The sequence below is a fragment of the Ursus arctos genome, unplaced genomic scaffold (assembly GCF_023065955.2).
Source record: "Ursus arctos isolate Adak ecotype North America unplaced genomic scaffold, UrsArc2.0 scaffold_21, whole genome shotgun sequence".
Taxonomy (NCBI): domain Eukaryota; kingdom Metazoa; phylum Chordata; class Mammalia; order Carnivora; family Ursidae; genus Ursus; species Ursus arctos.
In genome coordinates, this window is record NW_026622886.1 from 50,265,710 (window position 1) to 50,290,813 (window position 25,104).

The window sequence follows — 25,104 nt, forward strand, 5'->3', positions numbered from 1 at the left end:
CCCCTACTAAGAGAATACTGTTTTTAACATATCTTAGCATTCTTTGCCTTTCCTGCCAAGTGTAGGAATGGGGAGGGCGGGGAGGAGCTTAATAATGTCAATTTACAAAATCTCTCTTGGAGGTATTCTGAGGTCAGTCATCTAAGCAACGCTACGGATGCTGGCCAACCTCAGAGAAGGAACTCCCACTTCTTGACGTCCCTGCACCAGCTTGCCTTCTCTCTTCCCTCCACCTGGTTTTGGATTATCTCACTACATATCCCAGTACCCACCTCCCCCCTGCAACATGCTCAGGCTCCAGCCTCAAAAAGTCCCAAGAGTCATTATCTTTTTTCAGAGTTGTAGGCTTAAACACTTTATTGATGTATTTAGAAAAGTGGAACTCTACAGGGGCAGGATTTCACCCCTCACAACCCCTGGCAACCCCGAAAGTCCGTAGAAAGTTGTACACACACTTTTCTTACACATATCTGCACACATTCTCTGAAGACTCCAAGAAGAAAAGCAAAATAAGTGGTAACATACATTAGAAGAGGAGGTACGGTAGGAAGAGAAGAATGCTTGTTTACAGAATTTTCCCCCTTCTAGCCCCCTGCTCCAACAGCTCTCAGCTCCTGGCACAATAGGAGTTATGTAACATAGTGTCAAAGGAGAGCTGGTGCTTGCATGGAAATGTGCAATGTGTGTATCTATGTGTGGTTTAGGAAGGCATAATACAGGGTTGTGATCCAAGAAGATGATGAAAGGAAAGGTTCTTCTATGGTAACAAGGGAAAAGATGGGTATGGAAAGGGGTTGAGAAAATGATTCTGGGAGTAGGTAATTCCATTTCACCTTCTCATGGGGTGACACGGACGTGGACACGGTGCCAGGCATTGCTGAGCACACCTCGCAGGTTCCAGATTGGGGCCACTGTGTCTGGTTGCACATTGTAGCTGTCATCTACAGCCTTACAAACAATGTTCAATTCCTTTTTCCCGGCTGGCACAGGGGCTTGTAGCTGCCATAGCCTCCAGGCCCAGGCCTTCCGGGGACGCTGTTCCTCTCCATCCAGCTCGGCCACCTGCCAGGTTAGGCCCCCATCCAGAGACACATCCACCCTGACCACAGCCCTCCCACCACCACTCCATGCATAGCCTTTGATAGTCACCTCCCCTGATTGTACCGTCTCCCCATCCTTGGGCTCTGTGATGGCCGACTGGACAGGAAGTTCCTGAATAGATGGAGCTGAGTCAAAATCTACTATGTCCCAGTCCACAGATGGAGAGAAGCCTTTGTAATCCCGCCGTTGCCAGTGACTGTAACTTTCCTCTGGTTCCACACTCACTTTGCCCAGCCATTTGACATGGCGGGCACCCACCACACCAGGAACCACCACCCGCACAGGGAAGCCATGGTCACGAGGCAGAGGCTGCCCATTCATCTCATATGCCAGCAGGACCTCAGCTTCGGGGTCCATGGCCCGAGCCAGAGGGATGGATGCTCCGTAGGCAGTCCCTGTGGGGTCTGAGTCCAGTCCCTCAAAGCAGACATGGGCCTCAGTTCCACAGAGTTGGTGACCAGCCTTGGCTAACACATCACAGAGACGTGCCCCAGCCCAGCGTGCAGTGCTAATGGCCCCTGTATTCCACTCCAGACCTTTTACTTCTTTGATCCGAGTCATCTCAGAGCGTCGATTGCCGGCACACTGAAGAGTGACTGTGATCTCGTGCTTGGGGAACTGGTACAAGTCATCCAGGGATAGGCACAGTGACTGGCCCCCAGGTGGCCCTACTACATGCAGGCGGTAGGTTTCTGGGTCCAGGTTAGGTACAGGCAGATGGTTCCGGGTGAAGAAGATAGGGTTAGGTGTGATATAGTTTTCTGTCAGCAGTTCAGGGGGGGGCTCTGCATTAAAGGGGCGCTGGCTATTGACCTTCAGGGCTGGGTGACGTACAGGATCATCAGCATAAGGGTCAGAGGTCTTCACGGTGGAGGGCGCTGTGTCTTCAGGGCTCAGCTCCCCGACTTTGTACTGAGCCAGTATCTCACGCACATGGGGCTGGTCATGAACGGCATAGAGGGCCCAGAAGGGCTCTAGGGGACCCCCTGCTGCTAACATCAGCTTTGACGGCCCCCCTGGGTGTAGGTCCACAAATTCTGTAACATCAAACACCTCACAGCCCAGAGTCACCCAGATCCTAGTCTCAGCGCTGCTGTGAGATCTCACTTCCTCTCTTGTGTATATGTGTGGTGACTTCTCAGCAGCCTGCAGGCAGGGCAGGGGTAAGGCAAAAATAAACATAAATAGTAAGAAGGAATCACTCTAGCTCACCCTGACCCAATCCATAAAGTCATGGCCACTGTGAAACAGAGGTAGCAGACTCCACCTTTACTCTGCAGGAAGATAGTATCACCATGGGCTCTGTGTTAGTAGCCTGGGTTGGCTGGGTAGCTTACTAGGGGCCCTCTGTTCTGACAGTGAAGTCCCTTCCTTCCCTACTTACCCTGCACCGGTGGTCATGATAGGCCAACACTGCACCCAGGCCTAGCAGAGTCCCCATGACTCTCCATCCCCTAGTGCTGGAGTTATCACCAGAGAAGGCAAGGCTGGGGCACTGGGGCTGAAGTGAATCATTTGTAGAGCAGGCCCGAATGCAGAGCCTTGAAGGGACTGACTGGAGCCTGGAAGAGAGAGAGATCTTAGTAGCACAGTTCCGATCATATGAAAGAGATAGTGAAAGCCTGGGGTTTACCAGGTTGGCTAGTAGTTCCTTCAGCTGGGACTTTGTTTGTCCAGGGATGGGTGGGGCAAATGGGTGAGTTATGGCTTTCCCTTTCCTCCCTGGTAGCCACAATCTCAACTATCTTATCTGGTAGGTAAAACATCAAAAAGATACTGGAGGTGGGAGATATGGGCTAGGAGACGAGTTCTAGGATTGGATGGTCTACCTGCAGGCCTGTCGGAGTCGTGGGATCACAGCCCTGTGCAGCAGCATTGTGGCAGACCTGTGGGAAAAAGATTCTAGGATCAAGATAGGGAGTTCTGGAAGGGGATGACATTAGGGCAACTTGAGGAAACTGGTAGAAGGAAGACACAGAGACAGTAAACAGGGAGCTCCCTGGGCAAATGAGACTTCTTCTGTGGTAATGGGGCCAAAGGATGGGAATGTGTGTGTGTGTGTGTGGGGGGGTGTCCAAATGGGTCTTTAGAGAAAACCTAAAGGACTTCAGAGAGACTGTGCTGACAGGATGGAAGGGAATGGGGCCGGAGGGAGAAGGTTGGCCTTCTAGAATCACTTATCTCCCATCCTCCATTCTTTGTCCACTACAGGGAACAGTGTTCAGGGCCAAGGGTCTAAAGGACAGAAGCCAAAATATCTACAGCCCAGTTTGCTGGTTTCTTATTTCCAAAGTCAGTACAGGACGACTGAGGGGCAAACTAACTTAGACAGGGACAAAAAGGTGAAAAAAGGTAGTGGTAGCCTAATGGGTTGAATGAGCTCAGATTCTGGAGTCGAACTGTTTTGGGTTTGTGAAACCGGCCTTGCCGTTAACCAGTCCCATTGCCTGGGCAAGATACCAAGACTCTCAGAACTGCGTCCTCATCTATGAAATGAGATCTACCTAGCAGAGTAGCTGTGAGGAGCAAACAAGTAATAACGTTGTCTTTGAAAGCCTTTCAGTCCCCTCCTTTCCTTTTTCAACCCAGGGTCGGACAAAAGAAAATAGAACCCAGCTGGGAACTGGACCCCAACCCAGGGTCCCCGCCCCTACCTTGTCTATGCCATTCTTGTGAACTCAGCAAACTGGAAAGTTAATGGCCACAGTGTCAGGGGATGGGCTAGAGAAGTAATTTTTCCACTCTGCCCTGCAAGCAGTTCCTTCCTCAGAGCACTGAGCAGATCACTGACCCCATCACTGACCCCAGGAATGCCAAAATAGAGAAGAGTGACAAAAGCCCCAATTGCTGGTGAAATGCTGAAGAAGGGGGCACGCAGGGAAACTGCGAGGGCAATACGAGAGGAGCAGAATCTGCATTTTACCTCTGGGCCATGGGATCCTCCCTCTCCCTCCCACCTGCCCTCAAAGCCAGCAGCCCACTTGTAATAGCCAGGCTGGAGTGCTGCAAGTAGGGCTGACTTATAGGTGAATTGGTCAGCCCAGTGTCCCAGGTTTGGGAGAAGCAACCTTCTGCTCCCAAACAGATGCCGCACCCCTCGGCATAAGGGTCAGAGGTCAGGTGGCCCCTCACTCCCCAGGGGCACTTTAGGTAGGAGGATACATCCCGCTCCAGAGCACAAGCACCCAGTCCCATGCCACTGCACAGCTGCTGGCACAAGTGTCTCGTAGCAACATACCGCGCCCCCAGGAGCAGCTGGGCAGCGGGAGTGGAGGCGGTACTGGCAGTTTTTGTTCGAACCCACGGGGTTCGGAGCACTCCCGGGTCCCAAGGCTCCGGCCATCGCCCAGGTTACCAGCCCTTCCTCCACCTCTTCCCTCTCCCAGCCCCCAACCCCCTTACCAGGTCCGGCGTCTCCTTGGCGGCTGATTACCCGCCAGGCTCCAGAAGACTGCTGGCAAAGGGGCGGGGCCAGCACCGTGACGTCGGTCCGGAGTGAGGGACCAGTTTCGTGTCTCGGCTCGTCCCCCAGCCATTGGCTGACCGCGGCCGCCTCCCAGCTGCTGTGCCCGCCTCCTGAGGCTGAGGCAGGCGGGGCGCCACGAGGGCTCGGAGCTAAGACTGGCAGTTTTTTGTTTCTATCCCCGCTCCACAAAGAATGGGACCCTCACTGTTGTCAGGAACCGAGCAATGGAAGGTGACGAGGACTCCAAAGGTTGGGCTGAAGGTGGGAAGTTTTGAGATGTCCCCGCCCTGCCCCTACAGCTGAGACACAAGGTGCGTTCACTGAAGAGGCCTCAAATCCAGCCGGCTTTCTCCTGGCGGTGAGCTCCGCCTCTACCCTGTTTTTGACAAACGTCTGTGTTGCAACTACAACAGCCCTGTTTGTCTTTTAGTGAAAACAAGGTCAAACGCTCAATTCTCTTATACCCAACAGGAGCAGAAATGAAGCCTAAATAGTGGTTCAAAGACTCTGAGATCCCTTGGACTTGTTTTCTTCCTAAATTATGGAACCAACAATAGCCATTTTTTTTCTTAGTTAAATCAATTAAAAAATCATTGGTCATAACGAGAGCAATAACATTTTAACACCTCAAAGTAGGAAGATTATAATCGCTCATAATCTGAGAGTAGAGAGCACTAAAACGTGTGCAATTAGCCTTTATCTCTTGGTGCCAGACTGAAAACTTACTGTTTTTGGCTGGCTGTGAACCTGGGGCAAACGTATCCACACTGCCCTCTAGAGTTCAGAAGGTTGAACCACAACCTTACTTTAAGTGAAGGTCTTCATCTTTAATTTTGGAAGATCACTTCCGCTCTTTCTGTTCTCCTAAAGTGAACTACAGCTTTTACCAGAAATCAAGGAACCTTGAAGGGAGTACTAAGAGATAGAAGGAAAGGGGAATTGGCAGGGAAAAGGTGATTTTGGCCCAGAGGTTTCTGGAAATAGAAAGAATTCCAACTCAGCTGTGTTCAATTAAATCTTTGGAGAGGTGTGATATCCAACCTATCCTACCAGCCTTGAAAAACAGGCTCAGCCCAAGGATACAGAGAAATCAGTTAGGGACATTCTGTAGCCACAGGATAAGACTTCTCCCTAATAACAGTGTCACCTTGTGTACCCCACACATACTTCACATAATTGACCTTTAAACCTCAACTTTTCTTCATTTTACAGAAGAAAAAACTGAGGCAGAGAGCAGCTAAGTAACTTGATCAAGGCCAGTTGGTAAACTGGCAGATGGGACTGCAATGCCAGCTCTGTTTGACACCAGTCCTCTTTCCTGTCCTTCTGCAGCCATACCAATCTTTCTCCGTATCATTCTCCCCCATCCACCTCCACTTAGACTGTGATGGACTGAAGGGTTTCAAGAACAGTAGCAAACAAGAGCAGATCTAGGAGAAATTTTCCTCTTGAGGGAGAAGCCACATGATCACTTAAAAACACAAATTTAATGATTTCTTTAACCTTCTTTAGGTCATGGACCCCTCTGAGATACTAACAATGCAATGCACCCTTTCCCTGGAGAAATGCACATAAACTTTTGCATAATACTTCAAAGAATTCACAAATACCACCTCTCCCTCCAGTCTCATCAGTTGTCTGCCCAGAGATCCATAGAAACCCCCCTCCCCCACCAATATATATTCCATTAAGAGGCCTACAAAAATAAGCTAGGTCGGATTTGATGAGCTCTCTAGTGGCCTGGGAATAGGAGTTTAACAGCAATAAAGCGAGTATTTTCCAAATTGGGCTATGTCATTATTCAAGAAAAGATTAAAGGGAATAAGGAAATACCAAGATGTAGGAGAGGGTGTGTGTCTGATTCAATAAAACATTGGATGGCCTTTCTTCCAAATTTCTTGTACCAGACAAATAGCAAAAAAAAGAAAAAAAAAAAAAAAGAAAAAAAAAGGATAAAAAAGAAAAAAAAGAAGGAAAAAAAGAAGCAACACTCCAATACACTTTTCTTTTCTTTTTTTTTTTTTTTTTCCTTTTTTACTTACATTAAATACATCGGTAAATCAGCAGTCGCATTCTGTTACCACGATTGTTATGTTGGGAGAGGAAGAAAAGGGGGAAAAGGCAAATGCTTTCTTAGAAGAAAAAAAAAAAGGACACCCCTCCCTAAAAAAAAAACAAAAAACAAAAACTGACCAGAAGAAAAAAAAAAAATGAAGAGCTGGGAAATAAAAACTAAGATCCTCAAGCCCAAGAGAGCTCAAAGGAAAGCAGAGGAGCTGGTAGGAAATAGAAGGCAGGCAGCAGACGGGCCCAGAAGCTAAGGCCAATCCTGTTCCTAAGGGGGCTGGGGAGGGGAGAAGCCTGGAGAAATGGTTTCCCAGCCCCAAGGCAATGAAACACTTCACTCCTGTTCCACGGGGAAAGATGCACAGAGGCGGGGGGAGGGGGGGAAGCAAAAACTTCATTTCTAAGGAATTTAAGAGAGATATCCTAGTTCTTCCACTTGTAAGGATGCACTGGGTGCTTTGGGAGGCTGGTGGCTGGGAAAGGAAGGGGAAAATGTATGTGTATTTCAGGGCCACGGGAACTAAGGCTGCCCCTGGAAAAGGAAGGGAAATGAGTCCTAAGTGGAAGAACCTAAGCTGGGTCCTTCAGAGTCTCAGCTCCAAGGATTTTTCAGCTGCTCTGGGACAGAAGGCAGTCTGCAAACCAAAGGGTAGAAAGGTCCCAATCCTAGGTCACTGTGACCTTTCCTATCTTACTTCCCCCAATTTCCCCAAAACTCTAGGCTGGAACAAGAAGGAGTTTAGAGTTCTCTCTTGCCTTGATGGCTTCCCAAGACATCCTAAAATACCTGATGAGGGATATGAAGAGTGGCTAGAGATTTAGAAAGGACCAACATCCTCTGGTGATGTGAGACAGTTGTGATGGACCTTCAGTGCCAGTTGTTCCCTATCCACAGGAACAGGTGTTACGATATGAGGGGGCCACAGCAGGCCTCTGTGGTATTAGCCCCTAGTGGTACGTGGATTAAAGCACTCGCTGGGGGTGGGTATGAGGATAAGAATGGAGGGACTAAACTGAAGACACTAACAAAGGAGAAAAGATACAGGGCCTGATGGGAGGTGGAGGACAGAACAGACTGTACAGTGGGAATAAAGATCATACCTATTTACAGGGAAAGTAGAAAAGACATGGTAATGGGTGGATCTCTGAACATGAACCTTAGGAAAAGACAGAAAACTCTTCCCTCTTGCCGACGGACCCCTCTTCACTCCCATACCATGGCCCAGGCTATCCTGAGACCACTCTCCAGTTGCTCAGTTAATTCCCCAGGAAAGGCAAACCTATACTCGAGAGCTAGGTTGGCGAGAATATAGGTTAAGAATCAGAGTTGGAGGAAGCTAGCAGTGGAGACTGGGCTTGAGTAGCTGCCACTGGTCCTGTTCTCTTCAGCCCCTCCTAAAACCTCATATATATACTACCTTGGGTTCCATTTAATTAAAAAGGTGAGAGGGCAGGTAAATCAATCAAAACCCCCATAAAACAAGTATCCCAACTGAACTACCACCAATTAAAGTGCAAACTGCAGGGGAATATAGTGGCTGGGGCTGGGGCCATCTAAAGGCCAGAGGAAAAAAAATGTATATGTATAAATCAGAGGATGGGTATCAGAAACTGGTCCCTCCTCTAATTAGATCACAGCAGAGCCAAAGATGCAGGCAACCAGTGAAGATTCTTTGGAGGACTCTGGGGTCCAGAGTCTCCCCCACTATGGGGGAGGAGCTACCTAAGAGGCTGGGTGAGGGGGCAGTTAGGCCTTGGAACAGTTCCGGAGCCACAGGTGACGCTGCATCTCCACCTCTGCCCAGTTAGCTAACAACACAACTCCTACCCGGTACCCGAGAGCTTGCCTTCCCTTTCTCACCTCTACCTAGAAACGTCCTCCACAAGGCCAACTCATGGAGACTGCAGTGTTTTCAAATATGAGAAACTCCAACCAAAAAAAAAAAAAAAAAAAAAAAGGAAGAAAGAGAGAAAGAAAGAAAGAAGAAAGAAAGAAGAAAGAAAGAAAGAAAGGAAAGAAAGAAAGGAAGAAAGGAAGAAAGAAGGAAAGAAAAAGAAAGAAAAAAGGAACTGTTTCCTTACTCCCTCCTGCTCTGTCTGAGCCTTACTCTCCCCCAGGGCCCTTAATGTGACTGAACTGGAAACCTCCCTCCTCAGTTCCTGGGTTCACCACCTTCTCCATCCTGGGGAGAGGAGGATAAGGGGATCAAGAACAGGGATTGACCAAAAAGCAGAAGGGGAAGGGGAAGGGGCAGGAGACAAAAAAATTTTCTGAAAAAATGAGGAGGAGGAGGAGGAAGAAAGATAAGTAGGTCACTGTCTTGCACCTATAATACAAAGTGAAGAAAGTTTGTTTTGGAAGGTAAGTCCTGGGGGATCTGACCCCCGAGCCCCAGAGTAGGGGTAGGAGGCCAGTGGCAACAGCTGCCTGGTGTTGGTTGCTGAAGCGTTAAAAAGTGCCATGACGGAGCTGTCAGGAGGCAGCCCTTGGGAGCCAGGGCTCAGTGTGCTGTTACCGTAGGGGCTGTGTGCTGAGGGGTGGGGATGGAGGTTATTTCTTAGCTCTCGTGCTAGCTCCATACTTGTTTGCTGCTAGCCACCCCCTCAGTTGCTACAACACTGGCTCTTGTTCTGCTGGGACTGCTCATGGAGATCCACACCCCGGCTTCGGCATGCTGCACCCCCCAGATTCTGGGGTTCACTCTTTGGCAACTTCTTAGCTAGAGATAAAAAGAGAAGGGAAAAAAGTATGGTAGATTTTACTCATCCCTCCAAAGGACTATGGGTCGGGGAGAGATGGGGAAGGGGGAAATGTGAGAGATAAAAAGAATGTTTTGAAGAGGGGAAGGTTCGCTTATAAACTACATTGAAGATGAGGGGGCTAAACCTGCAGCCAAAGAATTGAGGTCATAATGGAAAATTTAGATATTTCCATACCTTAAGTTTTCACAAGAGGAGACACTCCCCTCTGCCTTTATGACTTTGGTTAGTGATCTTGTCTAGAGGCAAGGGGAAAAGACAGGAAGACCCCAGGCTGCTCTGACCTTACCTATTGCCAGGAAGAGATCGTTCACGTTCATAGCTGTCTTGGCTGAAGTCTCCATGAACAATAAGCTGTTGTCATCTGCATACGCCTGGGCCTCCTGCAAGGGGGTGGGTGTACCAGTACTCAGAATGTAGGGTAGGAACAAGTATTGCCTTTCCACTCCCATGTAGCACCAGAGCTAGGCAATATCCTTGGTTTCCTCCCTTTAATTGCCCCTCTGAGCCAGCTGGCCCTGGTGACAACTCACCTCAAGGATAACTCATAGATAGCTTAATCCAACAAGCAGGTGTCAGGAATCTTATTTATGAGGGAGAAGGTAAGTTGGTTGGGGGCTTTTAGGTTGTGACACTTGAATAGTCCCTTACCTCAAATTCAACTACTCCCTCTTTCCTGTTTTCACATTGGTACCCCCTTAACGGGTACTTCTCTACCCCTCTGCTGGGGAATTTTCTTGTGTCTCCTCTGAAATCTCCTAGCTGTCATTAGGGTCACAGTGTTGTTGTATTTAACTTGGTGTGGAACTGGGGAATGAGATGATAAATGTCCTAAGATGAGGTTTTCAGAGAGGGCAGGTTTGTGAAAAAAAGGTCCCAAGCGCAGAGGGTGTGTGTTAGAGAGGGATTCGCTGGGCCATCTTACTTCATACTCCACCATGCGCTTATTGGCAAGGTCAGCTTTGTTCCCCGCCAAGGCAATAACGATGCTAGGACTGGCCTGTCGCTGTAGTTCCTTTACCCATGTCTTCGCTCGGGCGAAGGTTTCCTAGGAAAACATGAGGAAGAGAAGGGTTGACCGGAATGACTGCCAATCCAGGCCCATCATTTTCAAAACCCAGTTTCAAAACTCACCTCTCCTAGGCAGCTTTCCCTCACTGAAACCACTTGTGTCTGATAATTCATTACTTCAGTCTTACCAGCACTTGGAAGTATAATTTATATTCTTATTTTGCTATTTCAAGAACCAGTTTTCTCTTCCCCACCTAATTCCTACAAATAAAAGCAAGAGAATTTTCTTAGCCCACTTACCTGATTAGTAATGTCATAAACCACAATGGCAGCTTGGGCACCTCTGTAGTACATGGGGGCCAAGCTATGGTATCGTTCCTGCCCAGCTGTGTCCCAGATCTCAAACTTGACTGTTGTGTCATCTAGACAAACAGACTGGGTGAGGAAGGCAGCTATGGATGAAAGAATGGAGGGGAAGAAGATGTTAAGTGGGAGGATCAATGGGAAAATCCTAGCCCCCTTCACAGTATCTCCATTCTTCGTCTAAGACCATTCACCACCCAGGTCATTGAACTAAATTCCCCTCCTTATGTATAGGTCCTAGAACCAGGATTAAGACTGCCCTCGGCTAAGTCCTTCCTGCCAGAAGTATCTCTACCTAAGGAATGGGGCACATAAACTACGAAGGTTAGAGAGAAGAACTGACACTTATACCAGTCATCTCTCTTCTAACCAAAATAGAAGAATAAGAGATGATGACAGAAAATAGGCTTCAGGTAAAGGTCACATCAATAATTAATTAGGAGACTTTAAAGCCTGATGGCAGATCCCACCATTATCAGTATTATTTGGTTGTTACTTTTTTAAAACAATCTTCTGCTGGTCGAAGAACACATTTCCAAGGTGACTAGTAAAAGTGGGGAAGGAGTAACATGGGAGTTCTCATAAAAGATCTTTTACTGAACTAGGGCCCTATTTTGGGAGTAGCAGAAGGTAGAAGGTAGCAAAGGTGGGAAAGGTAGAAGGTAGCAAAGGTGGGAAAGGCAGATGCCTTTTATCTTTTGTATTTAGTTTCAGCCTCTCTTTTACTAGGTATGTGCATCAGAATCATCTAAGGAGCTTTCCCCATGTCTATACCTCCACCAACCTTACCCTATGTCCAATACTAATCAGTAGATCTAAGACAGGGCCCAAGCATGACAGGATAAACATTTTTATGTTTACCCTCAAGTGATTCTGATATACATTTTTGATTATGAATCACTGCTCCAAACCAACCCTGCTCAAGATGACACTCAACTGAACTTCAAATGGATTAAGAAAAAAGTGGGCTGAAGACAAACTGAGATTTAAAAAATCAGTGATTTTCTTGGTGGGCAATGGTCAACCTTTCTAATTTTCTTCTAGGAAGAAAGGGGACAAACATATACCTACTTTTTGGCATTTGGCAGTTTTTTTCTGTTTTCTAAAGGATTTCCATTCCAAGGAGCTAAAGAGGCCAGCTCCACGGTCAGGTCCCTAGATCTCCCTTCAAAAGCCTAACTAAACATTGACCCTCTTCTTTCCCTGAGGTACTCACCTCCAATGGTGCTCTCTTGGTACTCATGGAACTGCCCTTTGACAAAACGTAATACCAGGCTAGATTTCCCCACTGCAGATTCACCCAGCAGGACCAATTTGAACTGGCATATTTTGCTGGCCTGGGGCTGCCCATTGGGCCTGGCTGTGCTTCTGCTAGTCATGACTAGATTATCAGAACGGGAAAGGGTAGAGGGAGGGGGATGCCACAAAGCGGCAAAGGGGGGAGGGGGGAAGGGGAGGGGACTTCAGGCTTCAACAGTCCTGCAAGAAAAAAAAGTGGGTAAAATTAAACACAGGGACATTGCAGCTGCAATCAGTTTTAGAGAAAAGATAAATCTCTTCATTTCTTTGCTCCTATGAGGACTTAACAATTAACATCATCCTCCATTAAAAGGTTATCCCACTGAGAGGGTCCCAGGCAGCTGACACTCAGTGCTAAGAATGGGGAACAATAAAATAAGAATTGTATCTGGGGGCACCTGGGTGGCTCATCTGGTTAAGCATCTGCCTTCAGCTCAGGTCATAATCCCAGAATGCCGGGATCGAGCCCTATGGCAGGCTCCCTGCTCAGCGGGAAGCCTATTTCTCTCTCAAATAAATAAATAAAATCTTAAAAAAAAAAAAAAGAATTTCATCTGAAGTGGAGTTTGCCCTACTACATAATCCTCAACTGCCAAGAGAGCTGAAACGGAGAGACTGAAAACTGTGTGAAATAAGTTTAATTCCCCACCAGGTCTTCAATTTTTTTTTTCAGATTTATTTATTTATTTATTTGAGAGAGAAAGAATGTGAGTGGGAGAGGGGCTCCCCACTGAGCCTGGAGCAGGACATAGGGCTCAATCCCACGACCCATAAGATCATGACCTGAGCCAAAACTAAGAGCCAGGTGCTCATGCCAGGTCTTCAAAAAACAGCAAACCAATCAACTTTTGAGACTTTTTCCCCCCCCTTTTAGAGGGGGAGAGGGGCAAAGGGAGAGAGAGAGAGAATCTTAAGCAGGCTCCAGGCCCAGCTCCATCTCCCAACCCTGAGATAATTACCTAAGCTGAAATCAAGAGTCAGTTGCTTAACTGACTGAGCCACCCAGGCACCTCCAAACCGATCAACTTTTAGTTGGCCTGAAGAACACCCAAATGCACCCACATGTGCCCTAGATCCCCAGTATCTTGGTATCCCCGACCCCCATCTTTTTTCTAGCTTTCAAAATGAAAGATATACTCTGGGGGTGTGGGAGGAGTCACCCCTCCCTAAGAGCAGAGGGGTAGCTTCTGGTTCCGTATCCTTCATACATAACCAGTAGTCTTCTTGACATTTCTGAAACCCTAACCAGGGTCCATTTGCCAGAAATCTGTCATTTCTCATTTCTGGTCAAAGATGAGTAGAAACATAGACCACAGACAACCAACAGACCACATTCAGCATCAACTCTTTCACTTTGCTCCTGCCACCTCTCCAAGTCTGAGAATCTATCAAATCGAAGAATCGGTAGGTCTGACGTACTCTCAACTTGCAACTGTCTTCCTGGTGCCTAACTAGATAACCCTCCACACTAAATGAACACAACAGTTGTAGCCCTCCATATTAGAGACAAAGAAAGAGGGTGTATTTTCTAAACACATGCAGGAGTCTCCAGAGGATGATGTAGGGGTAAGTTTTTTCTTTCTTTTAAAAAAAGATTTTATTTTAGAGAAAGCATGAGTGGGGAGGGGACAGGCAGAAGGAAAGGTGGAGAGAGAACCCTAAGCAGACTGCACTGAGTGCAGAGGTGGACATGGGCCTGGATCCCAGGACCCTGAAATCATGACCTGAGCCGAAATCAAGACTCAGATGCTTAACCAACTGAGCCACCCAGGTGCCTCATAGGGGTAAATTTTCAAGCAATAAACATTTGATGAAAATAAACTGAACTACCTTCTTTACCTTTCAAGAGGCTTGTAAAGCTGGTGGTGGAGGAAGAGACAGAGAGGTTGAGGACTTTGAGAGTCTAACCATCCAAACCTGAATATATTTCATCATTCTGACTCTGAGAGGAAAGGAACTGCGAGATTCAAAGGAGTTAGCATGATCAGAGCATGCAAAACCTCTGTCCAAAATGAAAGCATTGTTTGGATTGTACTTTGTTCAAATTAATCTTTTCTTTCTCCAAGGTTGATTCTAGTAACAATCTGCAATTCTAGTAAAGCTAGAAAAGACAGTAAAGACAGAAAAACAGAAAAATCATACAGAAGGCAGTGTAGAGGAACGAAGACTGTGAAGTCTGATAAACTGGGATTATTTTACAGCTCTGCTTACTAGCTATGAAGTTTTGGGCAAGTTACTAAATCTATTTGTGCATTTATTTCATCTGTAAAATGGGTAATAGCCTTATGAGCACTTACTTCATAAAGCTATTGTGATAATTAAATGATAATAGAAATAATTTACATATAAGTATCTGATAAGTGCTCAATGAATATTAAGATACTAATCATTATTAATGACATCAAGAAAATTTCAGAGCCTTGCCTTCCACCTTTATAAAATGGAAAAAATACCTACCTCACAGAATAGCAATGAAGATTAAGGAAAAGATGTGTTTAGCATAGTGTTAAAAAGTAAGTATTGTTACTTAGTGGCCCTGATTCACAGAAAAGATCAACTTAATACATTAATGTATATCTCAATATTAATTTTAACCAATATATTCCTAAAAAGCAGGCTTGATAAGAAGTAGAGAAAAAACCAGAAAAACCAAAAGTGTAAAAAGGAAGCTAACAGGGGAATGAGAAATGAGAACTCAGAAAAGTCCCAAACTAGACTAGATTAAGACAGAGGAATGTAAGAAATTACTCTGATTCTACTGGATATTTTATATTCCTCAGGCCGGTGAGTCCTAAGATTCCAGATATACACAGGCTATTTTGTGATGAAATTTTCAGTGATTTATGATGAAATGATAAAAAATAGAGACGATATAGCAAGTTTTTCATAAAGCTAAATTTATTCAAGAAAAAAAAATTTTTAAAGTAGGCTCCACACTCAGCATGGAGCCCAACATGGGGCTTGAACCCACGACCCTGAGATCAACACCTGAGCTGAGACCAAGAGTTGGACGCTTAACTGACTGAGCCACCTAGGTGCCCCTAAATTTATCTAATTTAAAAGAATATTCTTTATAACAAAATTTCTAACTTCCTAATTTTTTAAGATTTTATTTACTTATTTGTCAGAGAGATACTGAGAGACAGAGAGCATGAGCAGGGGGAGCGGCAGGCAGAGGGAGAAACAGGCTCCCCACTGAGCAAGGAACCCGATGTGGGACTCGATCCCAGGACCCTGGGATCATGATATGAGCTGAAGGCAGACCTTAACAGACTGAGCCACCCAGGCATCCCTAACTTCTTACTTTCTTAGCATTAATTTCCTCTCAAAGGTAAACACGTATATTATATGGAAAAACCTCTGAGACCTATTTTTAAAAAGTAGAGGGGCAGCTGGTTGGCTTAGTTGGTTAAGTGCCTGACTCTTGATTTCGGCTGGGTTCGTGATTTTGGGTGGTGGGATCGAGCCCTCTGTTGTGCTCCCAACTCAGTGTGGAGCTTACTTGAGATTCTCTCCCTCTCCCTCTCCAATAAATCTTAAAAAAGAAAAAAAGTTGTAGAACAAAACACATTCTTAGATTCAATTTCTGTAAAACAAAATTCTGCATAGAAAACAGTATGGAACATCTGTTAACAGTGGTTACCTCTGAAAACAAAAAAAAACAAAAAAAAAAAAACAGTGGTTACCTCTGAGAAGAGTGGGATTGAAGAGGGTGGCAGGTGAAGGACTCAGTTTTTTTTCATACTACACAATTTTTTTTTTTAAGATTTTATTTATTTATTTGACAGAGACAGCCAGCGAGAGAGGGAACACAAGCAGGGGGAGTGGGAGAGGAAGAAGCAGACTCCCAGCGGAAGAGCCTGATGTGGGGCTCGATCCCAGAACGCCGGGATCACGCCCTGAGCCAAAGGCAGACGCTTAACAACTGCGCCACCCAGGCGCCCATACACAATTTTTTTTTAAACAGGAAATATAAATTTTTATTCTTTTAGGAAATATATTTAAAAGCTTTCTAAATAATTTTTAATGCTTTAAAAAATAATGGTGTTGACAGGTAGTAGTAAGCTTTCTAAATACCCATATATGGGAAAGCAAAACCCCTCAAATTTAAATTAGCTGGTCCAGGGGCACCTGGGTAGCTCAGCTGGTTAAGTGTTTGTCTTCGGCTCAGGTTGTGGTCCCTGGGTCCTGAGATTGAGCCCTGTGTTAGGCTCCCTGCTCTGCAAGGGAGTCTGCTTCTCCCTCTGCCTCTGCCCCTCCCCCTGCTCATGTTCTCTCTCTCACAAATAAATAAATAAAAAATCTTTTGTTTTTTTAAGATTTTATTTATTTATCTGAGAGAGCGAGTGAGAGCAAGCACAAGCAGGGTGAAGCTCATAGGGAGAAGTAGACTCCCTGCTGAGCGGGGCGCCTGATGTGGGACTCGATCCCCAGACTCCGGGATCATGACCTGAGTGGAAGGCAGATGCTTAACCAACTGAGCCACCCAGGCACCCAAAATAAATTAAAAATCTTAAAAAAAAAAAAAAAATTAGGGGCGGTTGGGTGGCCCAGTTGGTTAAGTGTTTGCCTTCCGGAGTCCAGGGATCGAGTCCCACATCCCACTCCCTGCTCCGCGGGGAGTCTGCTACTCCCTCTCCCTACTGCTCTTCCTCTCCCTTCGTCTCTCTCAAATAAATGAATAAAATCTTTATTTATTTTTATTTTTTTAAAGATTTATTTTTGCAAGAGGGAGAGAGTACGTGAGCATGAGTGAGGAGGGACAGAGGAAGAAGCAGACTCTCCACCCAGTGGGGAGCCCAACACAGGCTGGATCCCAGGACCCTGAGATCATGACCTGAGCTGAAATCAAGGGTGGGAGGCTTAACCAACTGAGCCACCCAGGCACCTCTTAATTAGGTTCTTAACCACTAGTCACAGTTCTTTAGCTCTTTTCATTCTTAAACTGTGGGACCAGATCCCAGGACCCTGAGATCACGACCTGAACCGAAGGCAGACACTCAACGGACTGAAACCCAACCATCCTAAATAAAATCTTTAAAAAATAAATAAATAAGTTGGTCCATAAAATCCTAAATTCTGGTAACAGTACTGCAAGAATCAGTTAATTAGTTTTTTTTTTTTTTTAGATTTATTTATTTGAGAGTCCACACCTGTGCAAGCAGGGGGAGGGGAGACTCTCAAGCAGACTCCCCACTGAGCATGGAGCCCAACACAAGCCAGATCCCACGACCCCAAGATCATGACCTGAGCTGAAATCAAGAGTCAGAGGCTTAACCAACTGAGCCACCCGGGCGTCCCTTAATTAGGTTCTTAACTACTAGTCACAGTTCTTTAGCTCTTTTCATTCTCAAACTGTGAGCTGTAAACCAACAGTGACCTCACTGAAATCCCTTGGTGGATCATGATCAGCATATTTGGGAAAAAAGAAATAGAATAAAAAAATAACAACTGTATTACAAATATTAAGAATCGTTTTGTGAAATGTTTCAGTTTATGTACACACACTGAATTATGATATGAAATGTTTTGTTATGAGTCATGATTTAAAAAAAGGTTAAAAAACACTGCTTTGGAGAGGCCTGACAATGACACATGCGTTAATAAGGATGGGAGAAAGTCTAGTTTCTCGGCAGCCTATAGGCTATGGTTACTATTACAGCACTTCTAGAGGAAATTAAGCTGAGGGCTCAGTGTAGCTCTTCAGGGGTCAGAGGATTCTCCAACCCTGCTACTAAAGTTATGATGCAATTATGAAAATGGGAAGCCAAACTAGACAGGGGCAGTCCCATGTGGCGTTGGTAAGGGCTTTGGAATCAAGCAAGGTTGAGTTTTATTCTCTGCTTTGCCAGTTGTAACCCACTGTGATCTTAGGCTACTTACTCCCTTTGCCTTTCTAAGCCCTAGCTTCCTTATCTATAAGGACCTTTGGGGAGGGAGGGGAGTAGGAAAAGGTAGTAAAGAACAGAATTTGAATTCAATTCCAAAGTTCTGGGTACATTTAAGAAATTTCTTTCTCTTAGAGTTTCTCAGAACCTGTGAGGAATTATTGTTTAAAACATATTTATGTGGCACTTCATATACATTGTTTCATAACAAAAGATAGGTCATCATAACACTACACTTTAGAAAACAGATGACACCATAGGGGAAAAAAAAAACTAATGATAAGCTGATCAAGTTTCCTTTAGGTGAAATATACATGCTATACTGTTAAGACACAACAGGAAAAGTTACCAGATTCTTTGACCTATTTGCCACATTTTCTTTTTTCTCTTTTTTTAACGTAAGCTCCATATTCAAGGTGGGGCTTGAGCTCACAACCCCGAGATCAAGACTCACATGCTCTACCCACTGAACCAGCCAGGCACCCCAATTATTTGCTCACATTTTCATCTGTTTCAAAGCATGTGATCCAAGGGGCAGAACACTAAGCCTCAATGTTACCACTTTACAATAAGAAAACATGGGAGTTAGAATAGACTGAATTCTCATAGGCAGACGTATGACTCTAGGCCTGGGAAAACAGTAGGGAGTAGGGGAAAGGTGGAGATAGGAAAAAGTCATAGACACATTCATGTTGCAAAACCCCTGTCACCCCTCACCCCCAGACAGTAAATTAAGCCAGAGCCCTAGACACACACAATCAGCAAACTTTCCTGCTACTAAGCAGCCTTGGATTGTCACAGATTGGGAACTACTGGATTAGAAAAAACTACCTCTTACCCCAATGTGTCATCTCAATAATATGTCTTACCTTCCCTGTTGACAGTAATTGATGGGCTGCCCATAGCTGTGCCTTGATCTTTAATCCCAACATGTATATACGGGTATCATGTTAGCTAGCGCGAGGCTCTCAAAAGATCAGGAGTATAAGTGAAAGATACAGAAGATTCAAATGATTTGGGGCACCTGGGTGGCTCAGTTGTTAAGCATCTGCCTTCGGCTTAGGTCATGATCCCAGGGTCCTGGGATTGAGCCCTACATCGGGTCCCCCCTCCCCACCTGCTGCTCCCCCCACTTGTGCTTGCTCTCTGTCAAATAAATAAATAAAATCTTAAAAAAAAAAAAAGATTCAAATAATTTCTAGTGGTGATTTTTTTTTTGCTAAGAGTTGACAACAGGCAAATGATCCATTCAAAGGCAAAAAATAAACCACAGCCACCCAGCCAAGTGGTGTGATGATTACCTTCAAACCTGAGGCAAAAAAAAAAAAAAAAAAAAAAAAAAAAAAAAAGGGGGGTGGGGGGGACAAGGAATTTATTCTTCCTTTCAACCCTTTCAGTTTGGAAGAGAAAAAAAGATCAGATCTGACTTCCCTTAGAAGTGCAGCTCCACAAAATGGTTAACAAATACCATTAACTAGGGAAGACTGAGGGTTGACACAGCACCAGCCCACTGGGGAGGGGCAAGGTGGAGGATGAAAGGGCAAGTTCTTCAGTGTGGGCAGCACCCCAGCAGCTCAGGAAAGTATGAATAGGAAAGGTTTCTTAGCTTGTTGGTCCCAGCTAGAGCAAGACTATTCTGCAGGCCCCCTTCCACTTGGTTATCTTTGAGTCTCTATGCCAACCACATTATGAAGCCTTTAGAAGTCTATTACCTATTAACACAGACTAACTTCCAGATATATAGCCACTGGGGTCTAGCCCACACCCAAATGTCAGCCTTATAAGGTCAGTTTCCCAGATAAGAGGTGGTCTAGAGGTCTAGTCCAGTCTCGGTATTTTACAGTTAAGTAAACTGAGGCAAATATTGATCAACTTGCCATGTATTACCATATAGACAGCTATTACAAATAATATATTTTTTAAAGATTTTATTTATTTATGTGACAGAGAGACAGCCAGCGAGAGAGGGAACACAGCAGGGGAGTGAGAGAGGAAGAAGCAGGCTCCCAGCGGAGGAGCCCGATGTAGGACTCGATCCCGGAACGCTGGGATCACGCCCTGAGCCGAAGGCAGACGCTTTAACGACTGCGCTACCCAGGCGCCCCTATTACAAATAATATTAATCAACTTGCCAGGTGTTATCATACAGACAGCTAAATCTCCTTTTAGCAAGTACTCCTAGTCAAGTACTCTTGCTAATAACACACCATTATACCTCTTAAGGAAGCAGGAGATGCTAACTCTGAATTGAACTCTGGAGAGGACACCAGGACAGGAACAAGAGTTTGGATTGGTTACTTTCTGCCTCTATTCAGCTTAGATAAGTAGTTCCTTTGGGACTAAAAACAAGGTAGCTAGACCCAGGCCTTCCCTGAGAACTGGAATCTAGTTCCATATTCTTCTAATGGAAGAACTCGCTCGTTACTATGCCTCTCTAGGAGGTCTTGACCAACCCTGCCAGGATGGTTGAAATGGAAATAACTTAAAGGAAGATGATAGGGAAAGAGTGGTAACTTTTACAGGGGTTGTGGACCTTGGGACTAATCTAAGAGATTTACTGATTAAGGAAGATAGGGCAAAAGCCAGTAAATACCTTCAACTCTCAATTTTGTTAAGACCCAAAATTACTAAAAACTTAAACTGAGAGTTCTACTACTTGGCTCAGCTCTTTCTTTGTGTTGATCCAAGATTAACTAATGAGTCACGGTCTTAACTGAGAGAGTCCTTCCACTTCTCCCCACTCTCTCCCTTATATTTCCCCAAGAGGTAGAAAGTATGCTTATCTCTTATCAGCATGGTAGCACAAGCTCTTTATTATTGACCTAGAAAAGATAGGAATGCCCTTCCTCACTTTGCCTAGTGAACTCCTAATTTATCTTTCAAGGCCAAGCTCAAATGCCACCTTCTTTGTAAAACTGCATAATTACCCTCTCACCCCAGCAGAATTCATCACTGCTTCCTCTGGGGTCCTACAGTATTAAGATATTTCTATCACAGCACTTATTACATTATATGAGTTAACTGTGTCTGTTCTGAACTATGAACTTCTCAAGAAGTGTGACTATTTTTTTTTTTTTTTATGTCATTTTGACTCTCCAGAGCACAGCATAATGCCTGGTCCCTAGTAGGTGTTCATTAAATGCTCCCTCAATTAATTAATGCTAAAGCAGTCCTGCTTCTCTCCTTCATCTATTCCTTCCCTTCTGTGTCATCTGGATAGCTTCTTACTCAGTTCCATTTGGGAATGTTTTTAATAGCCCTCAGAAAACCAATTCTCTCCCTGGCCTCTTTGTGATCTCCCTTGGATGGAGGGCCCCCTCGGGACCCAGCCCACAAAGTACTGTTGCAACTCACATGGGCTAACTGCTTTTCCTGTCATCCGTTACTATGCTGAGATGGCCTAATCATACCCGGTATGTAGTCCTCCCACCCTAAGACTGAAGCAACTGTGGCTTAAAACAAAGTTCCCTGAGTTTTCGGTTAATTTTAATTGTTAATTGTTCAAAAACTTTGGGTCATTATCTCTATTAATTCCTGAACTTGAGAAACACAAGTTAAAAAAACCCAAACCATCAGAGCTAGAGGACATTCTGAATAGGCACCCACTGCCCCTAGACCACAGCCACAATCTGGCCCAGAAATCTGCATACACTTTGCTCACCTGGTTGTCTCCTTACTCAGCTCAGTTACTGTTCAATGACTAAATCTTTCCTACAACACTCTTGGGAAGTGGGAGCGTACTGTGTGGGGTTTTAAGGTATCCTTCCTCCTAGAGGGCTGTTGCATTTCCTTATTTTAAGTTCATTGTCTAACACTTTGGTTACTTTCCAATCTGAGATGCTTTAGGATCAGGGAGCAGCCTATACACTTGCTTCTCCTACTCTATGCCTCCTCAGAAGTCAAATTTGTACCAATGCATACAAACAAGCAAACTATAGAAAAGCGATCCTTGCTCCTGGGCAAACTAAGAGTTACAAGGTATGACTTGTAGTCAAGTATGACTTGTAGAATAATGGGAAAGCCCTCTTCTCCAAATACAGCTTTTAACTCTAGATCTGTGTTAGATTGTTTCTGGAAGGTAGACTTTGATTGAGAGGAAGGCTGAGGGGCACCTGGGTGGCTCAATGGGTTAAGTGTCTGACTTGATCTCAGCTCAGGTCTTGATCTCAGGGTCGTGAGTTCAACCCTGCTGGGCGTGGAGCCTACTTTAAAAAGCAAAAAAAAAAAAAAAAGAAGAAGGTGGAAAAGCAAAAAAAAAAAAAAAAAAAAAAGAGTATAGAAGACAGGGACGGGTATACCAGCAGGATGTAGAAAATGGTAAAGCCTATAGAGACGATTAACACACACACTCAAAATTTTCTCTAGGACTGCCTTTGCAGAAGGAAAATAAAAACTCCTTGGGGTACATAATCAAAGTTTCTGCAGGCACTGTACAAAGGCTGGGCACACTAGAGTGTCCAGTAACGACAAATTCAATTAATAAGGTCATAGAATGAAATATTCCAACTGTACTGAGGTTTAGAGGAAAACCATTTCAAATCCAGGGAAACTAGAGGGTTTTCTCACATCACTACAGAAAGACAGATACAGAGGCCCTTTAGGAGAACCATCATCATCTTTTAGATTAATGAAAGGACAATCATATAATCTGAACATGCAGAGACCATGAACCAGAAGACAGAGGTCTCAAATTCCTAATTTTAGCAGAGATCCAATAATTCTCCCAAACAAATGATTCACCTAATGTTCCTTTCCTGCCCATTAAAGAGAAAAAAAGTATTGGCCATCTATCTGGGCATTTCCTAGGATGCCCAGTGCACAACTGGAGGCGGGGGGCACTCTGTGTGTGTTTTAAGGTGAGGGATAACCTAGAGTATACTCCTCTGCTTGTCTGATTTTGATAGAAGACAAAATGAGCTGTGAAAGGAGCACAATAAATAACAGAGTATCATTCCAGAAGAGAAAACCGGAAAGCATGACAGACCAGAGTTTGGTGAGAACATGAAAACAGAATTGCCTTTGGTGGCGCATCCCCCAAAGCAAAGTGAGATTAGTCTGGTCTGCTCTCTCTAGTCTCTGACCTTTCTGGATGAAACGAGAGAGGAATATGTGGGAAGGTTTACACTTTTTACACTTCTGTACAGCCTGAATATTTAAAAATATGTACATGTTACTTTTGTAATTAAGAAGAAATGTAGTTATAAAACACGTTTGTATAAAAAGAGGAAGTATAATAAGGGAAAATCCAATAAGCTCCAATCTATGGGGGACTAAAGAGGTCCGCAGACCATTAAAAATATATGGGGGAGAGGGGACTCCTATGCTTGAGTAATCCACCTTTTTCCCTACTCACCCCCTTCCTCAAATGCCTCACTGTTGAGGCATTTGACCCAACTTTCTAATAGCATAGAAACCTGGGCTCCTGAAGAAGTAGACAAAGAACAGGGGTGATGCCAACCTTCTGGAATGGAATTTCTCACTCTTCCTCAAATCCCTTCCTCAGTGATATCACCTCATTTCCAGGCTTGGTTCCACCTAACCATTACCTGCCTGGGAAATACCCAAGTCTAAGTCCCACAAAAGTTTCACCAACTATGGTCAGAAGATCTCATGGTGCCTGGGGATCTCTAAGACCCTTTCAAGTGTGGATAATAAAATCACTGATCCCCTGCTTCTAGGTCAGAGATACAGTATCCACCACAGACCAGATTATTAAGGGAGAAGAAACAAACATCAAATCCAACTTCTTAGCTCCTTCACAGGACTGCACCCTAACCCAGCTGAGGCTGGTAACAAGAAACAGAGACTGCACCCTAAACCAGTTAAGGCCAAAGGAGAGTATAGGGGCTGAGTTTGGAACAGCCAACAGCCACAGAAAAAAATATTTTTTTAAACTTATGTCTTCATTAGTTACGCCGGGAGTACCCAAAAACTTCAGGTTATCACATCTCAGTACTAAGAGGAACAAAAGAGTGATCCTCCGGCCCACCCTTGAGCATTCCCAGAAGCTCCCGTGACTGATGCCAGGCCCTGCTGCCACTTCTCCAACTAACTAGTCTTCTATATTAGTAAAGCTTTCCTCTTTTGCCTCCGTTCTCACTAAATGAACCCAAATCCCTCCCGGCTCAACTCAGGAGCACCGTAGTTATTTTTATAATAGTCACTTACCCTGAAGAGAATGCCCCTTACCCAACTAGGAATCCGCCTCAGGCCCTTCCGATTGGACACTTCGAGAGCCCCAGCCCCGGTTACCCTCGCAGCGCGGGCGTCAGGTTTGACCCCTCCTCACCTCCCGGCAAATGGGCTTACCTCACCCGTGGCCCCGTCCCTTTCCCCCAGCTCCTCCCTCTTCAGCGCTGCTCAACGAGGCCTGCCCCTGCCCTCACACAGCCCGGGGCCTCCCGCGCCGGCTCCTGGCCCGCCAACACAACCCTGCCGCCTCCCGGCCCCGGGAACTCCGGGCTCCCAGCCCGCTCGACCCCCTCCTCAGCGCCCCCATTAGGCCTGTCGGGGCCCGGCCCCCTGCTCCCCTCTCCAGTGGGCCACTCTGACCCCTCACTGAGGCCCAGATCCGCCTCTGCTTTCAGGCCGGGCTGCTCTCCTCTCCCGGGCGCCTCCGCCCCTGCCCTTGTGGGTTCCATCAGCCCGGTACCTGGGGCTCCGTCTCCCCCGTCGGGCCCAAGCCTGTGTCGAACAGACAAACAGCTGCGGCTCAACCAAACCCTCCTGCCCCTCCTCCTCCTCCTCAGCCTGGGGCGGGGGCCCCAGCCAATAGCACGATTACCCGCCTACCATCAAGGGTGGGCGAAGTGTGCACTAATCCGCCAATCCTCTGGAGAAAGGCGGGCCTCTTCCGGCGCTGTCACCAACGAGTACGAGCGAGGGACTGGACAGGCGGGGCCCCAGACCAATGTCGAGAGGGAAACTCTGAAGATGGACGCAGTGAGGAGCCATTAAAGAGAGAGCTTTCTGAGACAGGGGGCGGTGCACTGCTGACAGGCGTACATGTCAACCAATAATAGCGCGACACCCTCATGACCCCCTCTTTTGACTCATAAACATCTAATCAGGTGAGTGATGGAGGCGGGTCAAAGTGAAGCTTTAACCAGTACTGGGAAGATTCGGAACTTGAATGGCAGGCAAGGCGGG

At 45.7% G+C, this 25,104-nt stretch overlaps 2 protein-coding genes across 4 annotated transcripts; both read right to left on the reverse strand.

Moving 5' to 3' along the window:
* Positions 1-328: 328 nt before the first annotated feature.
* SUOX (sulfite oxidase) lies at positions 329-6,515 on the reverse strand. The gene is made up of 4 exons (XM_026500306.4): positions 4,504-6,515; positions 2,931-2,987; positions 2,486-2,663; positions 329-2,247 (listed from the first exon to the last, which is right to left on the reverse strand). Exons 1-4 carry the CDS (start codon positions 4,635-4,637, stop codon positions 838-840), a joined length of 1,779 nt encoding a protein of 592 aa, XP_026356091.1. The 5' UTR covers positions 4,638-6,515; the 3' UTR covers positions 329-837.
* Positions 6,516-6,565: 50 nt separating this feature from the next.
* On the reverse strand, positions 6,566-24,772 carry RAB5B (RAB5B, member RAS oncogene family). 3 transcript variants are annotated; one of them, XM_026500308.4, is made up of 6 exons: positions 24,608-24,772; positions 11,985-12,247; positions 10,706-10,857; positions 10,320-10,442; positions 9,684-9,777; positions 6,566-9,354 (listed from the first exon to the last, which is right to left on the reverse strand). In XM_026500308.4, exons 2-6 carry the CDS (start codon positions 12,145-12,147, stop codon positions 9,239-9,241), a joined length of 648 nt encoding a protein of 215 aa, XP_026356093.1. In that variant the 5' UTR covers positions 12,148-12,247; positions 24,608-24,772; the 3' UTR covers positions 6,566-9,238. The 3 variants fall into 3 exon arrangements, with proteins under 3 accessions (XP_026356093.1, XP_048073791.1, XP_044240664.1); XM_048217834.2 differs by having other exon boundaries at positions 24,508-24,675; XM_044384729.3 differs by lacking the exon at positions 24,608-24,772 and adding an exon at positions 24,124-24,383.
* Positions 24,773-25,104: the final 332 nt, after the last annotated feature.

Bases quoted from the DNA above. Each gene is read 5' to 3' on its own strand.
- SUOX (XM_026500306.4), bottom strand. From the start codon at position 4,637: ATGGCTGGGGGACGAGCCGAGACACGAAACTGGTCCCTCACTCCGGAC. The intron at 2,988-4,503 runs GTAAGGGGGTTG...TTTTTCCCACAG, and splicing joins CCAAGGAGACGCCGGACCTG to GTCTGCCACAATGCTGCTGC. The intron at 2,664-2,930 runs GTAGACCATCCA...TCTCTCTTCCAG, and splicing joins CGACTCCGACAGGCCTGCAG to GCTCCAGTCAGTCCCTTCAA.
- RAB5B (XM_026500308.4), bottom strand. From the start codon at position 12,147: ATGACTAGCAGAAGCACAGCCAGGCCCAATGGGCAGCCCCAGGCCAGC. The intron at 9,778-10,319 runs GTAAGATGGCCC...ACCCCCTTGCAG, and splicing joins AGCGCATGGTGGAGTATGAA to GAGGCCCAGGCGTATGCAGA. The intron at 9,355-9,683 runs GTAAGGTCAGAG...TTTTATCTCTAG, and splicing joins CGATCTCTTCCTGGCAATAG to CTAAGAAGTTGCCAAAGAGT.